This window comes from Rhinolophus sinicus, chromosome 2 (assembly GCF_057876585.1).
Source record: "Rhinolophus sinicus isolate RSI-liver-muscle chromosome 2, RSI-T2T, whole genome shotgun sequence".
NCBI classification, from domain to species: domain Eukaryota; kingdom Metazoa; phylum Chordata; class Mammalia; order Chiroptera; family Rhinolophidae; genus Rhinolophus; species Rhinolophus sinicus.
In genome coordinates, this window is record NC_142502.1 from 172,835,076 (window position 1) to 172,854,107 (window position 19,032).

Below are 19,032 nucleotides of genomic sequence, written 5' to 3' on the forward strand. Positions count from 1 at the left end.
CTCCTCGCCTTTGATTTCTTCCCATCTAGCATAAAATGTGCCAAACATTTCTGCACTGCATTAACTCGACTGCTGTCATAGAGGTCGTTTTCTCTTTTGTCAGAAAAGACTCTCCCACATTCTCCTCGTACAGGCCTCATAAGGCCTGGCCAGGTACTTCGTGCGCTTGGAAAAGCTAGTCAACTTTAACTGAACTGAATCGGCCGGGGTTTGCGGAGTCTGAGGGTGCGGTGGAGGCGGGGTGTGGGGGGAGGTCTGACACACTAGAAGATGGACCGGAAGCGCCGGGTCCCAAACAAAAGAGTTTCACACAAACATGCGAGAGACCAGGGTAGTGGAGCAAACACGGGGGACAGCAGGAGACAGCTACGCAAGACCAGCCGCCTTGGGGGCCGGGGTAGTCAGGCTGCGGCCGTTGGTGGGCGTGGCCGCGCCCGTCTCGCGGCAGCGACGGTTGGGCGGGCCGTTGTCCCCGCGGGCGGGGCGAGTTGCTAAGGAAATGACTGCCTGCAGCGCCGTGCCGCGCCGCGCCGCGCCGGCCGGGCGGGGTCTGGAGCGGCGCCGTTTCCGCTTCCGCTCCGTCTCCGTTTCTAGTCCCGTTACCGCCTCCTGGCCGGCCTCGCGCCTTTTACCGGCACCTTGCGTCGCCGCGCCGCTGAAGCCGCTCCTGCCACACGCGACCGCAGCGCTCCCGGCTCCGGCACGGGTCGCGGCCCGCTCACCTGCCCTGAGGCCGCCGGCCAGCCGCCGCCATGGGTGCCTACCTTTCCCAGCCCAACACGGTGAAGTGCTCCGGGGACGGGGTTGGCGCACCGCGCCTGCCGCTACCCTACGGCTTCTCCGCCATGCAAGGCTGGCGTGTCTCCATGGAGGTGAGGCGGGAGGGGCCCACAGGCTGGCCGCTGTAGGGCGGGAACCCGTTGGAAAAAGGGAGCGGGGGGGATGGGGTTATTCCTGGGGAAGGGTCCAAATTGAGAGACTGCGGCCTCAGCCGCAGTTTGGGGGGGCGGCACCAAGACCGGGCCTGGTGCCGAGAGGTTGCTGCCGGTGCTTGGGGACCGTATGCTTGTGGCCAGCTTGGCGGCGAGGTTTTGGCCATGTGGGGAGAGGCACCTTCCGCCCACTGACTGCCCTCTCCCCGTGCCTTCGCGCCATCGCTCTCGTGCCAACACAGCCCTCTAGGCTCATAAACGGTGTGACGTTTTGTGTGGGAGTAAAGATGAAAAGAGGGACTATTTATTCATTTACTTTTGCGAGGGATTAGGCGAATAGATGTGAATGACGGTACTTTAAATTAAAAAAAAATTAAATGCGTGAGAGGCTTCGTTGGGCGAGGAGTTTGACAGTGAAAGAAAGCCGGGGCACGTAGCCTGTTTCAAGTTCTTAACGCCTAGTTGCCTGGCCCTGGGCACCGCATGTTAATTTCAGAAGGTTCCACCTGACCTCCAAGAATTGTCACTCGTTTGATTCTCATCAGGGCCTTTTACAGCCTTTGGAAAACTTGAAACGAGTCAGTAGTACTCCGTTTTTTTTTTTCGTTTTTTTTAAATATGCCTGATATATTGTCGGGATTTTTCGAAAACTTACTCAGTAATTTGTCATTTGCCTGTGCTTGTTAATAGTTTCCATGATTTTTCAATAATTTCATCAGTATATTTTTGTCTTAACCTGCAGAGAACTGATTTTCTTTTCTAGAAAACGTCACTGGTTAAAGGGGAAAAGTCTGGATAAAAAGGAGTACTATGGGCAAAATGGATGTGAAACTACAAAGGAGAACAGGGAAAACTATGGTAGGAAGGAAAGGAAGAAAGACGTGTAAGATGTGTTTTTGTAAAGAGAATTGTTTGATCTAAGCAGAGGGGCCAGGGAAACGCTCTAATTATGTGTGGGATTGAGGGTTTATCCACTTAATAGGTGGGCTTCAGGTAACAGCCAAATACTGTCTCCCTTGGGAATTTCTTCAAATCCCTCTCTCCTCCCTGTGGTTAGCTCTGGAATGACAGTATGTAAACTTAAAGGTTTGTTTCGTACTCAAATTTTATACCCACAGCAGACTTTAAAAACAGTTCTATCATTAGGTATAAATTTCAAGATAGGAGGGGATCCTATAGTTAATCTCATTTTGGCTCCTACATTTTACAACTCAGAAGTTGAGGCAGAGAAAGGTTAGGACACTTGTGCTTTAGTGGAAAGAATTTCTAGGATGAAATTGTTCCAAGACGCTAAACATTTGTCATCTGTGTTAACCTGAAGTATAATGTTCATATTTCACTGGTGCACAGTATCAAGCTTACTGGGTGCTTGGTAAATGTAATTGACTGTTAGAAATATCCGGATATAGTTTGAAAAGGAAAACATTTATGCAAGGCTGGGGTTTGGGTTAGTTGGTAGTTTGGAGGTTCTATTTCTATGGTATTTTCTGTTAATGTAAGATTTGAGGTGACTTTCATCTCAGTAAGGCTTTTCCTTCAGGTTCCTCATTCTGTATTTTCCATTTTCCTCTTTGCTGTGGTTTTTCCATTTCTTTAGTACTCTGTTTTAGTTTTCTTTATGAATTGAGTTGCTTGGATATTCAGTTTTCCAAGTTATTTGCCTAGTGATTCTGTGCTCTTTGCTTCTTCTCTGCAGGGCATTTCCCTTTATTTCTCCTCTGGTAATTAGAAAATGACTTTCATCAGGGGCTGTTTGATTTTTAGAGATCTTGTTAGACTAGTCCTTAGATCCTAATGTTCCTCCTGAGAGGTAACCACTCAGGGTTTTAAAATCTTCCTTTTACGTTGTTTCTGAATTTACCTTTGAATTGTTAAAAATACCTAATCAAATCCTCTTGAAGCCCTGTTTGAGATGCTTGTCTGCTTCCTCAATACTTTTCCTTCTGGCTTTGTTTCCTTTCTCCCCAATGTATATGATAGTTTCTTTGGAATGACAAGAAAATAACTATGACTTCTAGACTCTTACCTGTGAATCTTACCTTTTCACAAAGTGTACTTCTGTTCCTCTTAACCTTTAGGGTGTAATTCCACCAATTAAGCCTGTTTGCTTGATCCTAATGATTGAGTTGAGGTACGTTTATTACACTAATACACATTACAAAGGTTGCTAAAATCCTGACGCATAAATTCAGCTTTAGAGAGTATTATTTTATCCCTTCTCTTGAGGCACGGATGTCAACTATCAACAGCTGGCATTTTATACTTTCTGCCTCTCTCCAGCCCCTGTTGCTGTGGAACCAGGGTGTTTTGAGGAGGGGTAATCAAAATACCACAGTTGATGTTCCCTTCCCTTCCTCCTTCTTCATGGTTTGGAGGGACCCTCAAGCTGGTTGAGGTATGTATTTTGGGGGCTATGAGGTAGGTTGCGGAAGGGTGCCTGAGAAATATATATGGAAAGGCTCTGTGTTTTTGGTGGCTATTAAGTCCAATCTGAAAACAGTTCTAGTTGATGCAGTCTTAAAGGGACAAAGGTACTTGTAGTTTTTGGTTGTGAGGTTCTCCGGAGTGACAAAATTGCTTTCTATGGGGAGTTAGGATTTTTTTTTTTTAATTCTGTAAGTTATGTTTGCCTTTTTTAAAGGCAGTATCAATACCTAGAATATAATTTTGAGTAGGCTAGCTGTTCACTGCCATATAAAAGCAGGGTTATTAATGGTCATTGAGGGTCACCTAGAATTGAATATGGATAATGTTGAGCAGAAAATCCTTAAGATAGCTGCATGACAGTTTCAATCATTATATTAATGGGGAAAACTAAAATGAGCTGCCTCTCAAGCATGCCGTGGGGTTCCACTTGAGAGAGGGCTTCTGAGGCTGAAGAACATTTATGTCTGATCCTCAGATTAGTGTTTCGTCTCTGTAGCTTAAAGCACTTTTTACTTACTGAACCAGGTCAGAATTCCTTTGTCTAGGATACATTTAAGCAACTTATATAAAATGGCATTCTTTTCATTTGATTAACATGCAGTACGTCTTCTTCATTAACCTAATTCAAGGTTAGTATAAAGTGATATCAAAGTTATGCCCATGGAGAAATTGATTTCTACTATACTATTCCTTTATAAGTTCTTAAGTTACTGACTTGAGGGGCAATCAGAACTTATTCATCAAGATTTCAGGAATATTTTACATAAATTATTTCTTGCCCAATCCTCTAGCAGTTGTTAATACTACTACTTCTCCACCCTTGATCCTCTGTTGGGTTATCATCTTGGAATTGCACTTTGAGAGTTAAGGACTTGATTTTGAGTATAGAAATTTAACAGACTTGATCAAGTCTCTTCCCATTTTAAGCCTCTATTAAAATTATACTTTCTGGGGAGCACAAATCTTTAGAACTGAAGTTAAAGCATCACTGATGTTTAATGGCACGTTACAGACTCATTACTGATTCCAGAGGAGTTTTTTTTCTGTTTCCCTCTACATCTAGTTCAAAGATGGAGTATATCAACTTTTAATCATATATAGTATTTAAAAATGTATGTATGTATAGACCACTTTTTAAACAACTTTGAGATATAATTCACATACCACATACATTTAAAGTGTGCTTTTCAATGGTTAATATATTCACAGAGTTCTACAGCTGTTACCACTAATAATTTTAGAACATTTTTTATAACCCCAAAAAGAAACCTTGTAGCCATTACCAAGTCACTCCCTATCGCCCATCCTCTAACCCCTGGCAACCACTAATTTACATTAGGTCTCTATGGATTTGGGTATCTGAACATTTCATATAAATGGAATCATAAATATGTCACCTTTTATGCCTGGCTTTTACTAAACATGCTATTATTAAGGGTCATCCATGTCGTATCATCAGTCTATCAGGACTTCATTCATTTTTATGGCTGAATATTTCATTGTCTGGCCATTTTGTTTATCCATTCATCTGTTGATGGATGTTTAGAATTCCATATTTGGCTATTATGAATAATGATGCTACGAACATTCATGTAGAAGCTTTTCTGTGGAAATAAGTTTTTATTTCTCTTGAGTATATACCTAGGAGCGGAATTGCTGGGTCATGTAATAAATTCATGTTTAACATTTTGAGGAACTGCCTATTTTCCAAAGTGGTTTTACCATTTTACATTTCTACCAGCAATATGTGAGGGTGTCAGTTTTTCCATAACCTCCCTATACTCGTTCTTATCTGCCTTTTTTTCTTGTAGCACCCTAGTCAGTGTAGGAGAAATGGTATCGCATTGTAGTTTTGATTGAAGTTCCCTGATGGCTAATGATGTTTGAGCATCTTTTGTTGTGCTTGTTGGCCATTTATATAACTTTGGAGAAATGTCTGTTCAGATCCTTTGCCAATTTTTAATTGGGTTGTCTTTTTTTCTCTTTTTACTAAGATGTAAGAGTTCTTTCAATATTCTGGTTACAAGTCCCTTATCACATAGGATTTGTAAATATTTTCTCCCACTCTGCCTTCTGCTTTGTTGGTGTCCTTTGAATCACAAAAGTTTTTAATTTTGAAGTCCAGTGTATCAAAATTTTTATAGTTTTGGCTCTTACATTTAGGTCTGTGACCCATTTTGAGTTGAGTTGTTTTTTGTGTGTGGTGTAAAGAAAGGATCTAAATTCATACTTTGGCATGTGGCTATCTATCTAGTCCCAGCACCATTTGTTGAAAGCCTATTCTTTTCCCTTATTGAATTAGCTTAACATCATTGTTGAAGATCCATTCCATTGGTCTGTATACCTATTGTTATGCCAATAGCACATTGTCTTGGTTACTATAGCTTTGTGGTAAGTTTCAAACCAGGAAGTGTGGCTTCCAACTTTGTTCTTTTTCTTGTTTCTTTTCTGAATCCCTTGCATTTCCATATGAACTTTAGGGTCAGCTTGTCAATTTCTGTACAAAAGGCACCTGGGATTTTGATAGGGATTGTGCTAATCTGTAGATCAATTGAGGAATGTTACTATTTTAATATTATTAAATCTGTAGTTTTCTTGTATCTGTCTGGTTTGGTATCTGGATAATACTGGCCTCATAGATGAGTTGGGAAGTGTTGCCTCCTCTTCTATATTTTGAAAGACTTTATGAAGAATTAGTATTCTTTAAATATTTGGTAGAATTCACCAGTGAAGCCATCTGAGACTAGGCTTTTCTTTGTGGGAAGTTTTTCTTCTTGTTTTTATTTTATTTAAAAAAATTTTTTTATTGGGGAACTGTGTGTCTTTGCAGGACCCATCAGCACCATGTCGAGTCGTTTTCAGTCTAGTTGTGGGGGCATAGCTCAGCTCCAAGTCAAGTTATTGTTTTCAGTCTGTTGTGGAGGGTGCAGCTCACTGGCCCATGTGGGAATCAAACCGGCGACCCTGGTGTCATGAGCACTGCGCTCTAACCATTGAGCCGAGTGGCCGCCCCTGTTGTTGTTTTTAAAAAACAAACGGATAGATAGATAAAATTTTCAACTGTGGTAAAATACACATAACACACAATTTCCCACCGTAACCATTTTAAATGTACAGTACAGCAGTGTTAAGCATGTTGTTGTACACCAGTCTCCAGAACGCTTTTCATCGTGCAAACTGCAACTATACCCGTTCAGTAACTCCCTATTCCCCCTCCTCCCAGCCCCTGGCAACCACCATTCTACTTTCTATGAATTTGACTACTCTTAAGTGGTTGGAAAGGAAATTACATCTTCGTATTACTGACTTTTAAAATTATGTGCATGTATTACCACTGTGCTATAGATGGAATGTTTTGCATCCCCCTAAAGTTCATGTGTTGAAACGTATCACCCATATAAAATCCCCTGATATAAAGACAGATCTTTTTGTGATTAGCTTATTCCACCTAGCATAATGTCTTCAAGGTTCATCCATATTATAGCACGTGTCACAATTTCTTTCCTTTTTAAGAAAATAGAATAATATTCTGTTATATGGTATATACCACATTTTGTTTATCCATTCATCTGTTGGTGGACAGTTGGGTTGTTTCTACCTTGTGTCTATGAACATGGGTATCCAAATATCTCTTCGAGACTGTGATGGGAAGTCCAAGATCAAGGTATCTGGTGAGTGCCCACTTCCTGGTTCGTAGACAGCTGTCTTCTAGCTGTGTCCTCGTAAGGCAGGGGAGTTCTCTGAGGTCTCTTTTATAAAGGCACTAGTCTCATTCGTGAGGGCTCTTACCTCATGACCTCCCAAAGGCTTCATGTCCATATACCATCACATTGGGGATTACATTTCAACATAGGAATTTCAGGGGGACACAAAACATTAAGTCTAGAGCACAGTGGTAATACATGCATATCATTTAAAAAGTCAGTCATACCAAACCATAATTTCTTTCCCAATCACCTTCAGATTTTTTATCTTGATTTGTAAAGATGTAGATAAATTTATATATCATAAATCCAGATGGTTCGTTCAACAATACAGGTATATTTTGTTTGTGGCTATATTTATAACCTTAGGAGATTGACATCAGGAGGATAACCAGGCCTTTATCAATATAGATCCATTGATTGTTTGGAAGAGGCTGTGTGATACATGATTTAGTAAGGCAAGGCCTAAGAGCCCTGACTCAGGTGACCTGCATATTCAGAGTTATCTCTTCCAGACCATCTCAGTGGTTATTGTGTTATGATATGATATAATCTGTGGGTTTGGGTTAGGAAATGAAGAAGGGGGATATTCTTAAGGTATTTGTCCTGAGGCCACCTGGGAACTCACCATATGTGCAAACATGGAAGTCCTTCTGTGTTGCAGAACATAATGTTAGGCCCCCGAGCTATGAGGAAATTTAAAACAGTCTTTGCTTTCATGTTGGTTTACAATCTAGTTTTGGACCTAGGACTCCCTTTTCCTCCGTGGAATGTTGGATAACAATACAAGATAGCATATACTGAGTGCCAAATTATTGGTAGAGGCAATAAATAGTAAAAGTTTAGAGGGGGGGAATGGTCATACAGTATTGGTGTGATTCAGAAAGCTCTCTTGGAGGTGGTGAGACTAATTGGACCTTAAGGAAAGAGTATAACAGACAAATGAGGAGGAGGATAGTGGGAGAAAAAAGAGTATTAGAAGGAGGGATAGGAGGAAAGACTGAGGCAAACATGTTTACTACGTATACTGGGCTGGTGTGGTCAGTGTCAAGAGTGGAGTAGTTTCTTTTGGGGAATGGTTATGAGAACTAAGAGACTGGATTGTAGAGATGGGTAGGAATGGTGATTGAGTGCCTTAAATTGCTGGTTTAAGTTGTATGGAGTCAACCTTATATGCAGTAGACTCCATTGAAGGTTCTAGCAATAAAATGTTATGTTAGGAAGATTAATTTGGCAGCTAGGTGTATGTAGGCTGGATTACAAGGGCCAGAGAGTAGAGATAGGTGAGGAATTAAAACACTATTAAGAGTAACATAATCTAGGAACAGAGTCACTGAGGAAAACTCAGCAGGACTCAGTGTGGATGATGGAAGACAGCCAGGAAGTCAAGGAGGACCTGTAATTGGTGTTGCTGGGGAGAGTTAAAATTCCATCTACAGGAATAAGACCTGTAGGGAAGCTCTGATATTTTTTGGAGACTGCTGAGTTCCTCTTTACATATGTTAAGTTTGAAGTGAAGGGACACCCAATAGAAATAGGTATTTGGAGGTATAGAACTGCAGTTTTTCACAGGATCCAAGAGTACTTTCAAGAAAGCTGACATGATTTGTACTATTGGATTATATCCAATGCTTGGGTAAAATAGCTATTTGGGTTGCTGTTAAGGTTATTGCTTGCTTGGTTGAGTAAGATCTTGAAGGAGAAGAGTTTGAAGATAAGGGGTTTAAGAGGAAATGTTAATCTAGAAAGAGGAGAAATACTACTTTTGAGGCAGAAGGGAAGGGGAGATTAGATAAATTTTGCGGAGAAATTTTGAGGTAGAATAGGGAAGATGAAGTAGTTCATGAAATACGACCTTGATCTAAGTAAAGAAAGAGGTTAGCTCATCTGCTAAGAGTAAAAAGAAAAGAACACTGATAACTTCAACAGTGTGGGCAAGGTTTGTGAATGGCTGTGGTTAATGTATTTAAGAGTTGATGGAGAGGCGGCAGGTTAGCTCAGTTGGTTAGAGGGTGGTGCTCTTAGCAACAAGGTTGCCGGTTCGATCCCCACACGGGCCAGTGTGAGCTGTGTCCTCCACAACTAGATTGAAACAATTACTTGACTTGGAACTGATGGGTCCTGGAAAAACACACTTAAAATAATCAAAAGTTAAAAAAAAGAGTCAGTGGAGAATACAGGAAAAAAAATGCTGAATGGAAGTAGTGACCACAGTCAACATGATTTCATGATATCTTATGACTACAACACCCAATGGCTCAGATTCAGGGGTAAAGAAAGCAGTTGGTCAGGTTATACAAGGTTGGACGAGGTTTTCTGGATTGCTGAGACAGTTGAAATACTTGGCTTTGGCTCAGAAAGGGACAGAGAGAAAGAAAGCAAGGCTAAAGGTAGGGAGTCTATGAGCAGAGATGTAAAGGGAGAAATTGCAGTGCTTGGAGAAGGTAAAGCAGTTCCAAGTGATAATCTAGATTCAAAGCCTCCCCAAGAAGTGGAGGAGAAGATAACGTGGAGTAGTTCTAGGAGCTGAGACCTCAGGGCATGAGATGAATCTTTATGGTGGGCATTCCTTTTTGAGAATAAGGACAGAAGAAAACTGTGAGTCAGGTGCTAAAGTTCAGCAGAATATCTGTGTTAAAATCCAGTTTACAAAGCACTTTTATATGTTTTGCATCATCTTCACAATATTCCTGTGATGTGGGTTAGGTAGATGTTGTTATTCCACGTTAGGGAGGATCAAATTGAGGCACACAAAGGGATAGCTGTCCAGAGATCATGAAGTACATGGTAGCTTGGCAACTCAAGGCTAATTCATAGGTTTGTTTTGTTGTCATTATTATTCAGAATGGAACAATATGACTTATTATATAAAAATTTTAAAATGTAGAAAATATTACCCAAATCTCACTCTCTACTGTTTGATAAGTGATCTTCTGGACTTCTAGCGTATACATACAGGTACTTTTTTTTTTCCTTTTTATCACTTAATATATTGTGAACTCATTTCCAAATTAACATATATTCATCATTTCTAACAGCTTCATATGTTCCATTCTGGAGGAGGGATGTACCATTTGTAATCTAATCTATTCATGGAAATTTAGATGGTTGTAATTTTAATTGTTCTGTTATAAATAATGCTGTAATGAGCATTTGTATATGTATGTATATATGTATATATATACACATATATATCTTTATACATATATATATATATATCTTTATACTCTTATTACTTCCATAAAATAAACTTTTAGAAGTTGAATTACTAGATCAAAGGGCATGGACATTTTAAATTTTGATACATGCTCATATTACCAAACTGCCCTCCAAGAAAGCTGTACTAATTTATATTCCTGATGATAAGGATATGAGAATGTGTTTTTACTTCACTCTTACTACCACTGGATATTAATCTTTTTTAACCTAACTTGCACAAAAGGATATTTTCTTGTTTTTAATGATTTATTTGCTTCCAATTGAAGTTAAACATTTTTTCATATGTTCACTGAGGCTAGATCTTCTGCTTCAAGAGCACATGCTGTCTGAGGAACAGATGAGGACGTCAAAAAGATGGTTTGCGTAGAGGTGTGGTTCAAAAGAGATGGTACAACTGTGATCTAGAGTGGCATTGCCAGACGGAGAAAGGCCAGTGGATTGTCTCGTTCCACTGGGAAGAAGTGGACAAGAAGACAGGAGGCGCAGTCCTCCTTCCCTACCAAAAAAGTGGAATTAGTTGGACCAGTTTCACAAATTTTAGTAATAAATTTTAAAAACATTTAATTTACTTTTGGAAAAGCTAAACATTTCCATGGTTTAGTCTCGCTTCCATCCCTCTGCACCCTCATGCCCTCCCATGGTTAACTGCTTTTATTAACTCTCGGTGTATCCTTGTAGTATGAAAAGACAAATATCTGTTCCTATGCTCCCTCTTCTTAGACAAGGGTTCCTATGCTCCCTCTTCTTAGACAAATATATAAATATATCACTCTGCATCTTGCTTTTCTTTATTTAACAAAATATCTTGGAGATCTTCCATGCATATATATATTTTTTTAAGGAAAGCAATATTTGTAGAACTCACGTACTAATTTATTAAAACGATTTTAATTGAATGTTACTTAAATGTGTACGAATATAAAACTGGACATAAATTCCATGCCAACAAACCACACTACAAAATCGACACAATTAAAATCAGTGTTAATATGACACAACTGTTTCTGCTGAAGCCAATGAGAAACAGCATGACTTAGATAGTGACTACTGAGGTGCAGTTTCTTAGGGGTTTAGCACGCCTGCACTACCTGTGGTCCATGCGGATGCACTTCTCCCACTGCTTTTCTGTAATCCAGGCCAGTCCTCCTTACTTTGTTCCACTTTTTCTATATGATTTACCTATTTATTGTGTTTATTGTGTATATCCCTCATTAGAGTGTGAGTTTTTAATGAAATGCCGGTCTTTATTTTATTTACCAGTATTTATCCTAAGCACTCAGAACTCATCCTGCACATAATGGATACTCAGATATTTGATTGACGAATGAATGAATGAACAAATGAGTGAATGAACAAATGAATTCTTAAGCACATTAAAGTCTGAGAACTACTGGGAGTGGATGCTGGGGAAATAACCAATCATAAAAGCAGAGAACAAGGTGCTGATGTGGTGAGAAGCGAGGAAGGCCCAGTAAGATAAACTCCATCTTAGAGGGAACAGGAGGCCATCACTGCTGGTGGCAGAGTGGTTGGAAGAGGGAGGTGACCTTTGGTCTGTGATGCTCTCCAGATCCTTGGGACGAGGCTAAGAGGCAGGTGGCAGTGACCTTAGTTAGATAGGCCATCAGGGGCCATCCATGACGGCCCATTAGCTTGAGGGCACTTTGTCCTGGAGACAATCAGAGGGAATACAAAACTTTTATTTTCTCGACTTGTATAATGAAAGTATACTCTTATTTCAGGGATGACAGAAGAACCATTGCATTCAGATTTCCTAAGTATTAATACAGTTAGAACTTTTAAAATGCTAATGCCTGAAGAGAAAGGAGAACTATTAACACAAGAATAATCAATCAAAGTAAATAAATAGTTGATTATATCCTTTTTGTTTGTAGAAAGTAACTGAAAGGAAGGTTGTGTTTTCCATGATGGGGCAGAATAAGCTGTGGCACATTTTTATCAAGGTCTGACAGTCTTGTTTGAACTATGGCTTAGCTTGGAATACTAGTTTTGGGGAGTAGAGTCTTGTTATTAGAAGAATTTGATCAAGCCCAGACTTCCAACCGAAATGTTGGTGTGGCAGGACCACTGCAAACTTCTCTTCGGGTGTTCTGTGCCATCAGAGTTGAATGATATTTCAGTTCCGGCTGGAGGTAGGAGATGGACAGGCTGATTATATAGGGCATTGTAAATTCCAGTTAACAAGTACTAAGCACAGTGTAGTTTAATAGTGTTATTTGTTGGGAAGACACTCTTTTGTAAATATGTCCTCCACCTAACCTGAGGATAACTTCTTGTATGAGTTAAATTTTGAGGGAAGAAGAAAATAATTTGTATAGATAGTGTTTTGGGGGCAAGGACAGAGTGTAAATGTACATAGCTCTACATATTTCTAGTACTTTCACTTAGGTTGCATTAGGATGAAACTTTCCAGGGTGGTAATGCCCTCCAGTCTCATTTTGCCATCTTTTCTAACATTTTCTTCCTTGAGGTTCACTGATTCATGGACTGGGTCTAGAAGTGACTTTAAAGATCCTTTATTCTGGTTCTTCCCATAGTTGCCACAAGTCCAAAAGGGTAGGGTCAGGTCTAGATTTCCAGCAGCCAAACATTCTGCCATCTGGACTGAGGGCTCCTAGGCTGAGGCTGCTGGGCTGCAGAGGCAGTGACCTGATTCGTGTCTCTCCCTCCAGCCTTGCCTTTTCCAGCCTCCCTTCCCTCCTCTACCCTCCTTCCTTTCTCCCTCCCCTGTACTTCTTTCCTTAGTTTATCATTCCATCTTCCTTTCTTATTTCTAGGCCATGTAGGTCAGCTAGGGAAGGGTTAGTGAGACTAAGGTGTGCACATGACCCTCGTGACCAGAGGTGCACAAGGAAGAATATCCTCTGACCTTGAGAAATGCTAATTATGTGCTTCTTTTTCCTAGGATGCTCACAACTGTATTCCTGAGCTAGACAGTGAGACAGCCATGTTTTCTGTCTACGATGGACATGGAGGTAACTTTAGTAGCTTATACTGGTAACATTCTAACACCCCAATTCTGGACTTTACAGGACAAGAACCAGGTCTTTTGTTCTTTTCTTTCCAAGGTTCTGGTCCTCAGGTATCATTTCCTGCCTGGTGCTGTTTTTCTCTATTCTACCATTCTTCCTTCCCAATAGGATATTGTATTGATTCATAATCTGACCATGCCTTGTTTTAATCCAAGAAAGCCTCTTCCTACATTAGTATTTATCTTTCTTTTCACTGAAAATTAAGTATATAAGTGAGAAAAGACAAGATATATAGTAATATAGCCCTGAGAGAGGTGATGGTGACGTCTATTTTCTGAGTCAGAACTTCCCAAACATTGTCTTTCATATAGTTTTCAGCTGTGCTAAGGTGTTCATCTCCTCAACCCTTAGAGTTCACTCCAGTATGGCATATAGATATTATATCACTTTTTATGTGTGGGAAGCAGTGCTCTGGGTGACCTACCTTTCTTCTAGGGGAGGAAGTTGCCTTGTACTGTGCCAAATATCTTCCTGATATCATCAAAGATCAGAAGGCCTACAAAGAAGGGAAGCTACAGAAGGTCTGTCTTTCCACAATGTTCATTCTTCACTTCCATAAGCTTTCCCTTGTTTTCCAATACTTGGCTTTTTCTTTCTCGTTGCCACCTATCTTCTCACTGCATTGTCTTTCTAAAGGAGTCTGTGCCTAAAATGATCTTATTCCCACTTTGGCCTTTTTAGAGCTGCCTTGTTATTCCCAGGTCTCTGAACTGTTTTTATTGATATATATGAGTGTCTCCTAGTGTGGCGGATGACACTCTAGGTTGCATCCCATCCTGTGACCTGGAGTGTATACAGCCAATTCATTCTATATCTGTTTTTTTTCCTACACTTGCCTCATATTACTTTGCTTATATTCAGGCTTTGGAAGATGCCTTCTTGGCTATCGATGCCAAACTGACCACTGAGGAAGTCATTAAGGAGCTGGCACAGATTGCAGGGCGACCCACGGAGGATGAAGATGAAAAAGAAAAAGTAGCTGATGAAGATGATGGTGAGTGTGGTATCCCTTGTTTGAGAGGCACTCAGTATTTTCCAGGACTATTCTTTAGTACATTTGATTTATATATAAATTAGAAGAGAGGAAGACTTCCTGGGAACCTGGCGAGTCCTCACATTAATGGACCCTGTTCTCCGGCACTACAGGTGGTTATGAAAAGGAGAAGGACAACCTTTGTTGAGTGCCTAGTGCCATAGTTGGAAGCATTTTTGTATGCATTATTTTCTTGTCATTGTGATGGGGTCTTTCTGGTTCCTACTAATGTTTACATGACCTTTTTTTCAAGACCAGAGCTGTCATTAGCCCCAGCAGCTAGTCATTAAGCCTGGGCTGTAGCCCTGAACTAGCATTATGGCTCCCTGGGTCCTGAGCCAGAATAGCATTTCCAACTTACCAATAAAAATTGAGAGGTAATAAGGAAAATATAGTAACTAGTGTTCCTTTGGCTAAGAAGCGGGTGAAAGACAAACCAAAGGAAGTCTATGGGGACAGATGGTACTTGAGAAGGAAGCAAAAGGGTGTTTTTCTGAGACTTGATAAGTGAGAGGAGCCTTGGGAGTAGGAAATGGTGGGAGAAGTTGGAACTCAGGCTGCAGGGTCAGTGGAGGTGTGAGCGGGACTGATCCCCGGAGGAGCCTGGCATGGGGGTGCTGATTTCGCCTCTCACCTGCAGTGGACACTGAGGAGGCCGCACTGCTGCATGAAGAGGCCACCATGACTATTGAAGAGCTGCTGACACGCTACGGGCAGAACTGTCACAAGGGTGCTCCCCACAGCAAAGCTGGACCTGGGACAGGCGAGGAACCAGGGTCCCAGGGCCTCAATGGGGAGGCAGGAGCTGAGGACCGATCTAGGGAATCTTCAGAGGAAAATGGCCCCACAGCCAAGGCCCACACAGGCCTTTCCTCCAACTCGGAACGTGGGACAGAGGCAGGCCAAGGTGGTGAGCCTGGCACTCCCACGGGTGAGGCTGGGCCTTCCTGCTCTTCAGCCTCTGACAAGCTGCCTCGAGTTGCTAAGTCCAAGTTCTTTGAGGACAGTGAGGATGAGTCAGATGAGGCGGAGGAGGAAGAGGAAGACAGCGAGGTAAGGGCTTGTGGGGGCAGACAGATGCGGAAGTTGCAGAGAGCTGTTGGGTGGCAGTCCATAGCTTTGACTCTTTTCCTTCTACTATTTTGACATCATCCCCCAAGATCCACTATATTCTAAGCTTTTCTCGAATTCGTTGTCTCCACCAACACAAGTACCATTAGCCCTCTTACCTCTTCCTTTGTTGATACATTAACAAATAGATCTAGTTCTGGCCTTTCAGAGTGTCTCCTAGAGAGAGAATAAGAAGATGGTGGTGGTGGTTTTGGTTATTAGGATATTTTCTTTTCTAAATAACTTATGTTCTGGTCACGTTGCCTGGAAGGTGCTTTTGGCTGACAGCCCTGGCCTTCCCTAGGGCTTCCTGCTAGTGACTGCCGAGCCCAGTTGGGGATATCAGTTATACCCACCCTGGCCCTCTCCCCCCAAATTTTCCATCATGATCATAGAGGTACATCTTTCAGTGTTTTGAGGACCTGTGTTCAGTCAGGGCCTCTTGGTTTTGAGTAGGAGTTAGGGGAGGAGGGCAGTAGGTCATCCCAGTCTCAGTGGCCTGGGTTCATCCCTCTGGCAGGAATGCAGTGAGGAAGAGGATGGCTACAGCAGTGAAGAGGCAGAGAATGAGGAAGACGAGGATGACACCGAGGAGGCTGAAGAAGACGAGGAAGAGGAGGAAGAGATGATGGTGCCTGGGATGGAGGGCAAAGAGGAGGTGTGTGGGGAAGGGGAACAGTGAGTTTAGAAAAACCAAGAGGCAGGTGTGAATCCCCCTGATTATAATTTGGGGGGGCTCCCCTTGTTATCTTAGTACTGAAGTCATGGTCATGGGGGGTATTTATTCTGTAAGGGGAACTAAGTCTTTGGGGTAGAATTGTCTCAGAAAAGAGAGGGAGCATGCTACTGTTTTTCTCTGAAAATAAGACCTAGCCAGACAATCAGCTCTAATGCTATTACTAGAAGATCGGGTCTTATATTACTTTTTGCTCCAAAAGACACATTAGAGCTGATTGTCGGGCTAGGTCTTATTTTCGGGAAAACACGGTATAGTCTTTGGAAAGATTAAAATCTGTGCTCCTCCTGTTTGTTAACGCTCTCTTGGTGGTCCTAGTGAGAGGAGAAAGCATAGGTGAATTGTCAGGGGAGCACTAATGAGGAGCTTGTGTCTGGAAACTCCCATGATGCTCTCTTTCTTCCTCTTAAGCCTGGCTCTGACAGTGGTACGACAGCAGTGGTGGCTCTGATACGAGGGAAGCAGTTGATTGTAGCCAATGCAGGAGACTCTCGCTGTGTGGTGTCTGAGGCTGGCAAAGCTTTAGACATGTCCTATGACCATAAACCAGAAGATGAAGTAGAGCTAGCACGCATCAAGAATGCTGGTGGCAAGGTCACCATGGATGGGCGAGTCAACGGGGGCCTCAACCTCTCCAGAGCCATTGGTAAGGGTCACAAGACTATGGGAAAGACTTCTGGGTCTTCTTCTCTGTTCTAGATTATGTAGTAGCAAGCTTTAATCTTCATAGCCCTGTACCTTTCCGATGACTTTTGTATCTACTACCCCTGTCCTTAAATGTCTCTGTAAGGTAGGTAAGATAGATGTCATTTCTGGATGATGAAAAAGATAGGTTAGTGATTTACTTAAGGTTAAACAACCTAAAGTCCGGGCTGAAACTAGAAAAACTGTTCCATTCAATTCTGGAACTTTGTAAAGAATGGAAATGAATGGCAAGGCTTCAAACACAAGTCTGTGGGAAGTACCCAGACTACTCATCAACCAACTATTCCTTTACTTCAGGAGACCATTTCTATAAGAGAAACAAGAACTTGCCACCCGAGGAACAGATGATTTCAGCCCTTCCTGACATCAAGGTGCTGACTCTCACTGACGACCACGAATTCATGGTCATTGCCTGTGATGGCATCTGGTGAGCACTGGCACATGCCTTAAAATTCCCTTGTTTTTTCAGCATTACTTCCTGCATAGGGCTCTGAGTTGGCTTTTGCTTTATCAGCCCTCTAATGGTGACATTCAGCACCTTTTCTCAAGCTATTCTAGGATTAGAGCCTCGGAAGACAGCTTGGTGTCAAGCCCCCCGAGCCTCAGGCAGAGCTGAAGACAATCTCTGTGGGTGCTCACATTGCCCCAGATTGTCACCTCTAGCTACATTCCTTTACTCTGCCTTGGCGGGACTAGAGAGTATTCTGACTCTTGCTTTTTGACTCCAGGAATGTGATGAGCAGCCAGGAAGTTATAGACTTTATTCAATCAAAGATCAGCCAGCGTGATGAAAATGGGGAGCTTCGGTTATTGTCATCCATTGTGGAAGAGGTGAGTCCCAGGGTGGAGGAGAGTTAGTGTCTGGTCTGTACAGCATACGTTTTCTGTAAGACCAGAGCCTGGGAGTATCATTCTTTAGTGACAGATGCTAAGCCCTAACTAGAAAGTTCCACTTTCCCTCTTTTCCCTGACTTATCCTTATGCCTCATGGACTAGCAAATCGGCTGTTTGGTGATACTTGTTGATGATTTCCCTCCTTTTGCCACCCTGTCTGGCAGGGCCAGCCCTCTAGTGGGACTTAAGGTTTCCAAGAAGGTATCCAAACACTGAAGCTGTGCTACCCCATCCCTTTTGTAGCTGCTGGATCAGTGCCTGGCACCCGACACTTCTGGGGACGGTACAGGGTGTGACAACATGACCTGCATCATCATTTGCTTCAAGCCCCGAAACACAGCAGAGCTTCAGCCAGAGATTGGCAAGCGGAAACTGGAGGAGGTGCTTTCTACTGAGGGCGCTGAAGAAAATGGCAACAGTGACAGCAAGAAGAAGGCCAAGCGGGACTAGCTTCCAGACCCCTGCCCACCTAGACTGTTTTCTGAGCCCTCCGGACCTGAGACTGAGTTTTGTCTTTTTCCTTTAGCCTTAGCAGTGGTTGTGAGGTGTGCAGGGTGGAGCTGGGTGGCTTTACTCAGCCCATTCCAGAGGGCGCTCCCTCCACACAGCAACCCGGGAGCCTCTGCTGTCCTCCCCAGCCTGCTCCTTGCTCCTTGGGGCTCATCACCAGTTCTGTGCCTGTGCTCTGTTGTGTTGGAGGGAAGGACTGGCGGTTCTGGTTTTTACTCTGTGAACTTTATTTAAGGACATTCTTTTTTATAGGCGGCTCCATGGCCCCGGCCGCTTGCACCCGCTCCTCTGTTGTACACTTTCAATCAACACTTTTTCAGACTAAAGGCCAAAACCTAATCGTGCCCATGGTGTCCTTTATTCTCTGCTGCTGTCCTGTCTGGGCTACCCAGGGTACCTGGGCCCCAGGCTTGACCTCATTGGTAGCATCTACCTAGCCCCGATCTGCGCGTGTGCGTCCCCCGCAGGATCGAAGCTGTCGGATAGTGGGGGACCAGCTATTGTAACTCCCAGGGCTGCTGACAGGCTGGCCTGGCGTCGCTCATCCCACCCCCTCCTGGAGTCAGGAGTGATTTCCTCGTCCCTCTACGGAGGGGTCAGGACCGGCCAGGCAGCCCTTGAGACGAAACTACTAGGGCCTGGGCCCCTGCCCGCCTCGCCAGCCAATTTCTAGCTGACCTCTGATTGGCTCGCCCGCTTCCCTTCGTCA

The 19,032-nt window shown here is 42.7% G+C and overlaps 1 protein-coding gene across 1 annotated transcript; it reads left to right on the forward strand.

The window, feature by feature from the left end:
- Positions 1-547: 547 nt before the first annotated feature.
- Positions 548-18,667, forward strand: PPM1G (protein phosphatase, Mg2+/Mn2+ dependent 1G). Its single transcript, XM_019735379.2, has 10 exons — positions 548-872; positions 13,209-13,278; positions 13,771-13,856; positions 14,197-14,329; positions 15,009-15,421; positions 15,999-16,136; positions 16,626-16,860; positions 17,217-17,346; positions 17,648-17,750; positions 18,057-18,667. Exons 1-10 carry the CDS (start codon positions 753-755, stop codon positions 18,261-18,263), a joined length of 1,635 nt encoding a protein of 544 aa, XP_019590938.2. The 5' UTR covers positions 548-752; the 3' UTR covers positions 18,264-18,667.
- Positions 18,668-19,032: the final 365 nt, after the last annotated feature.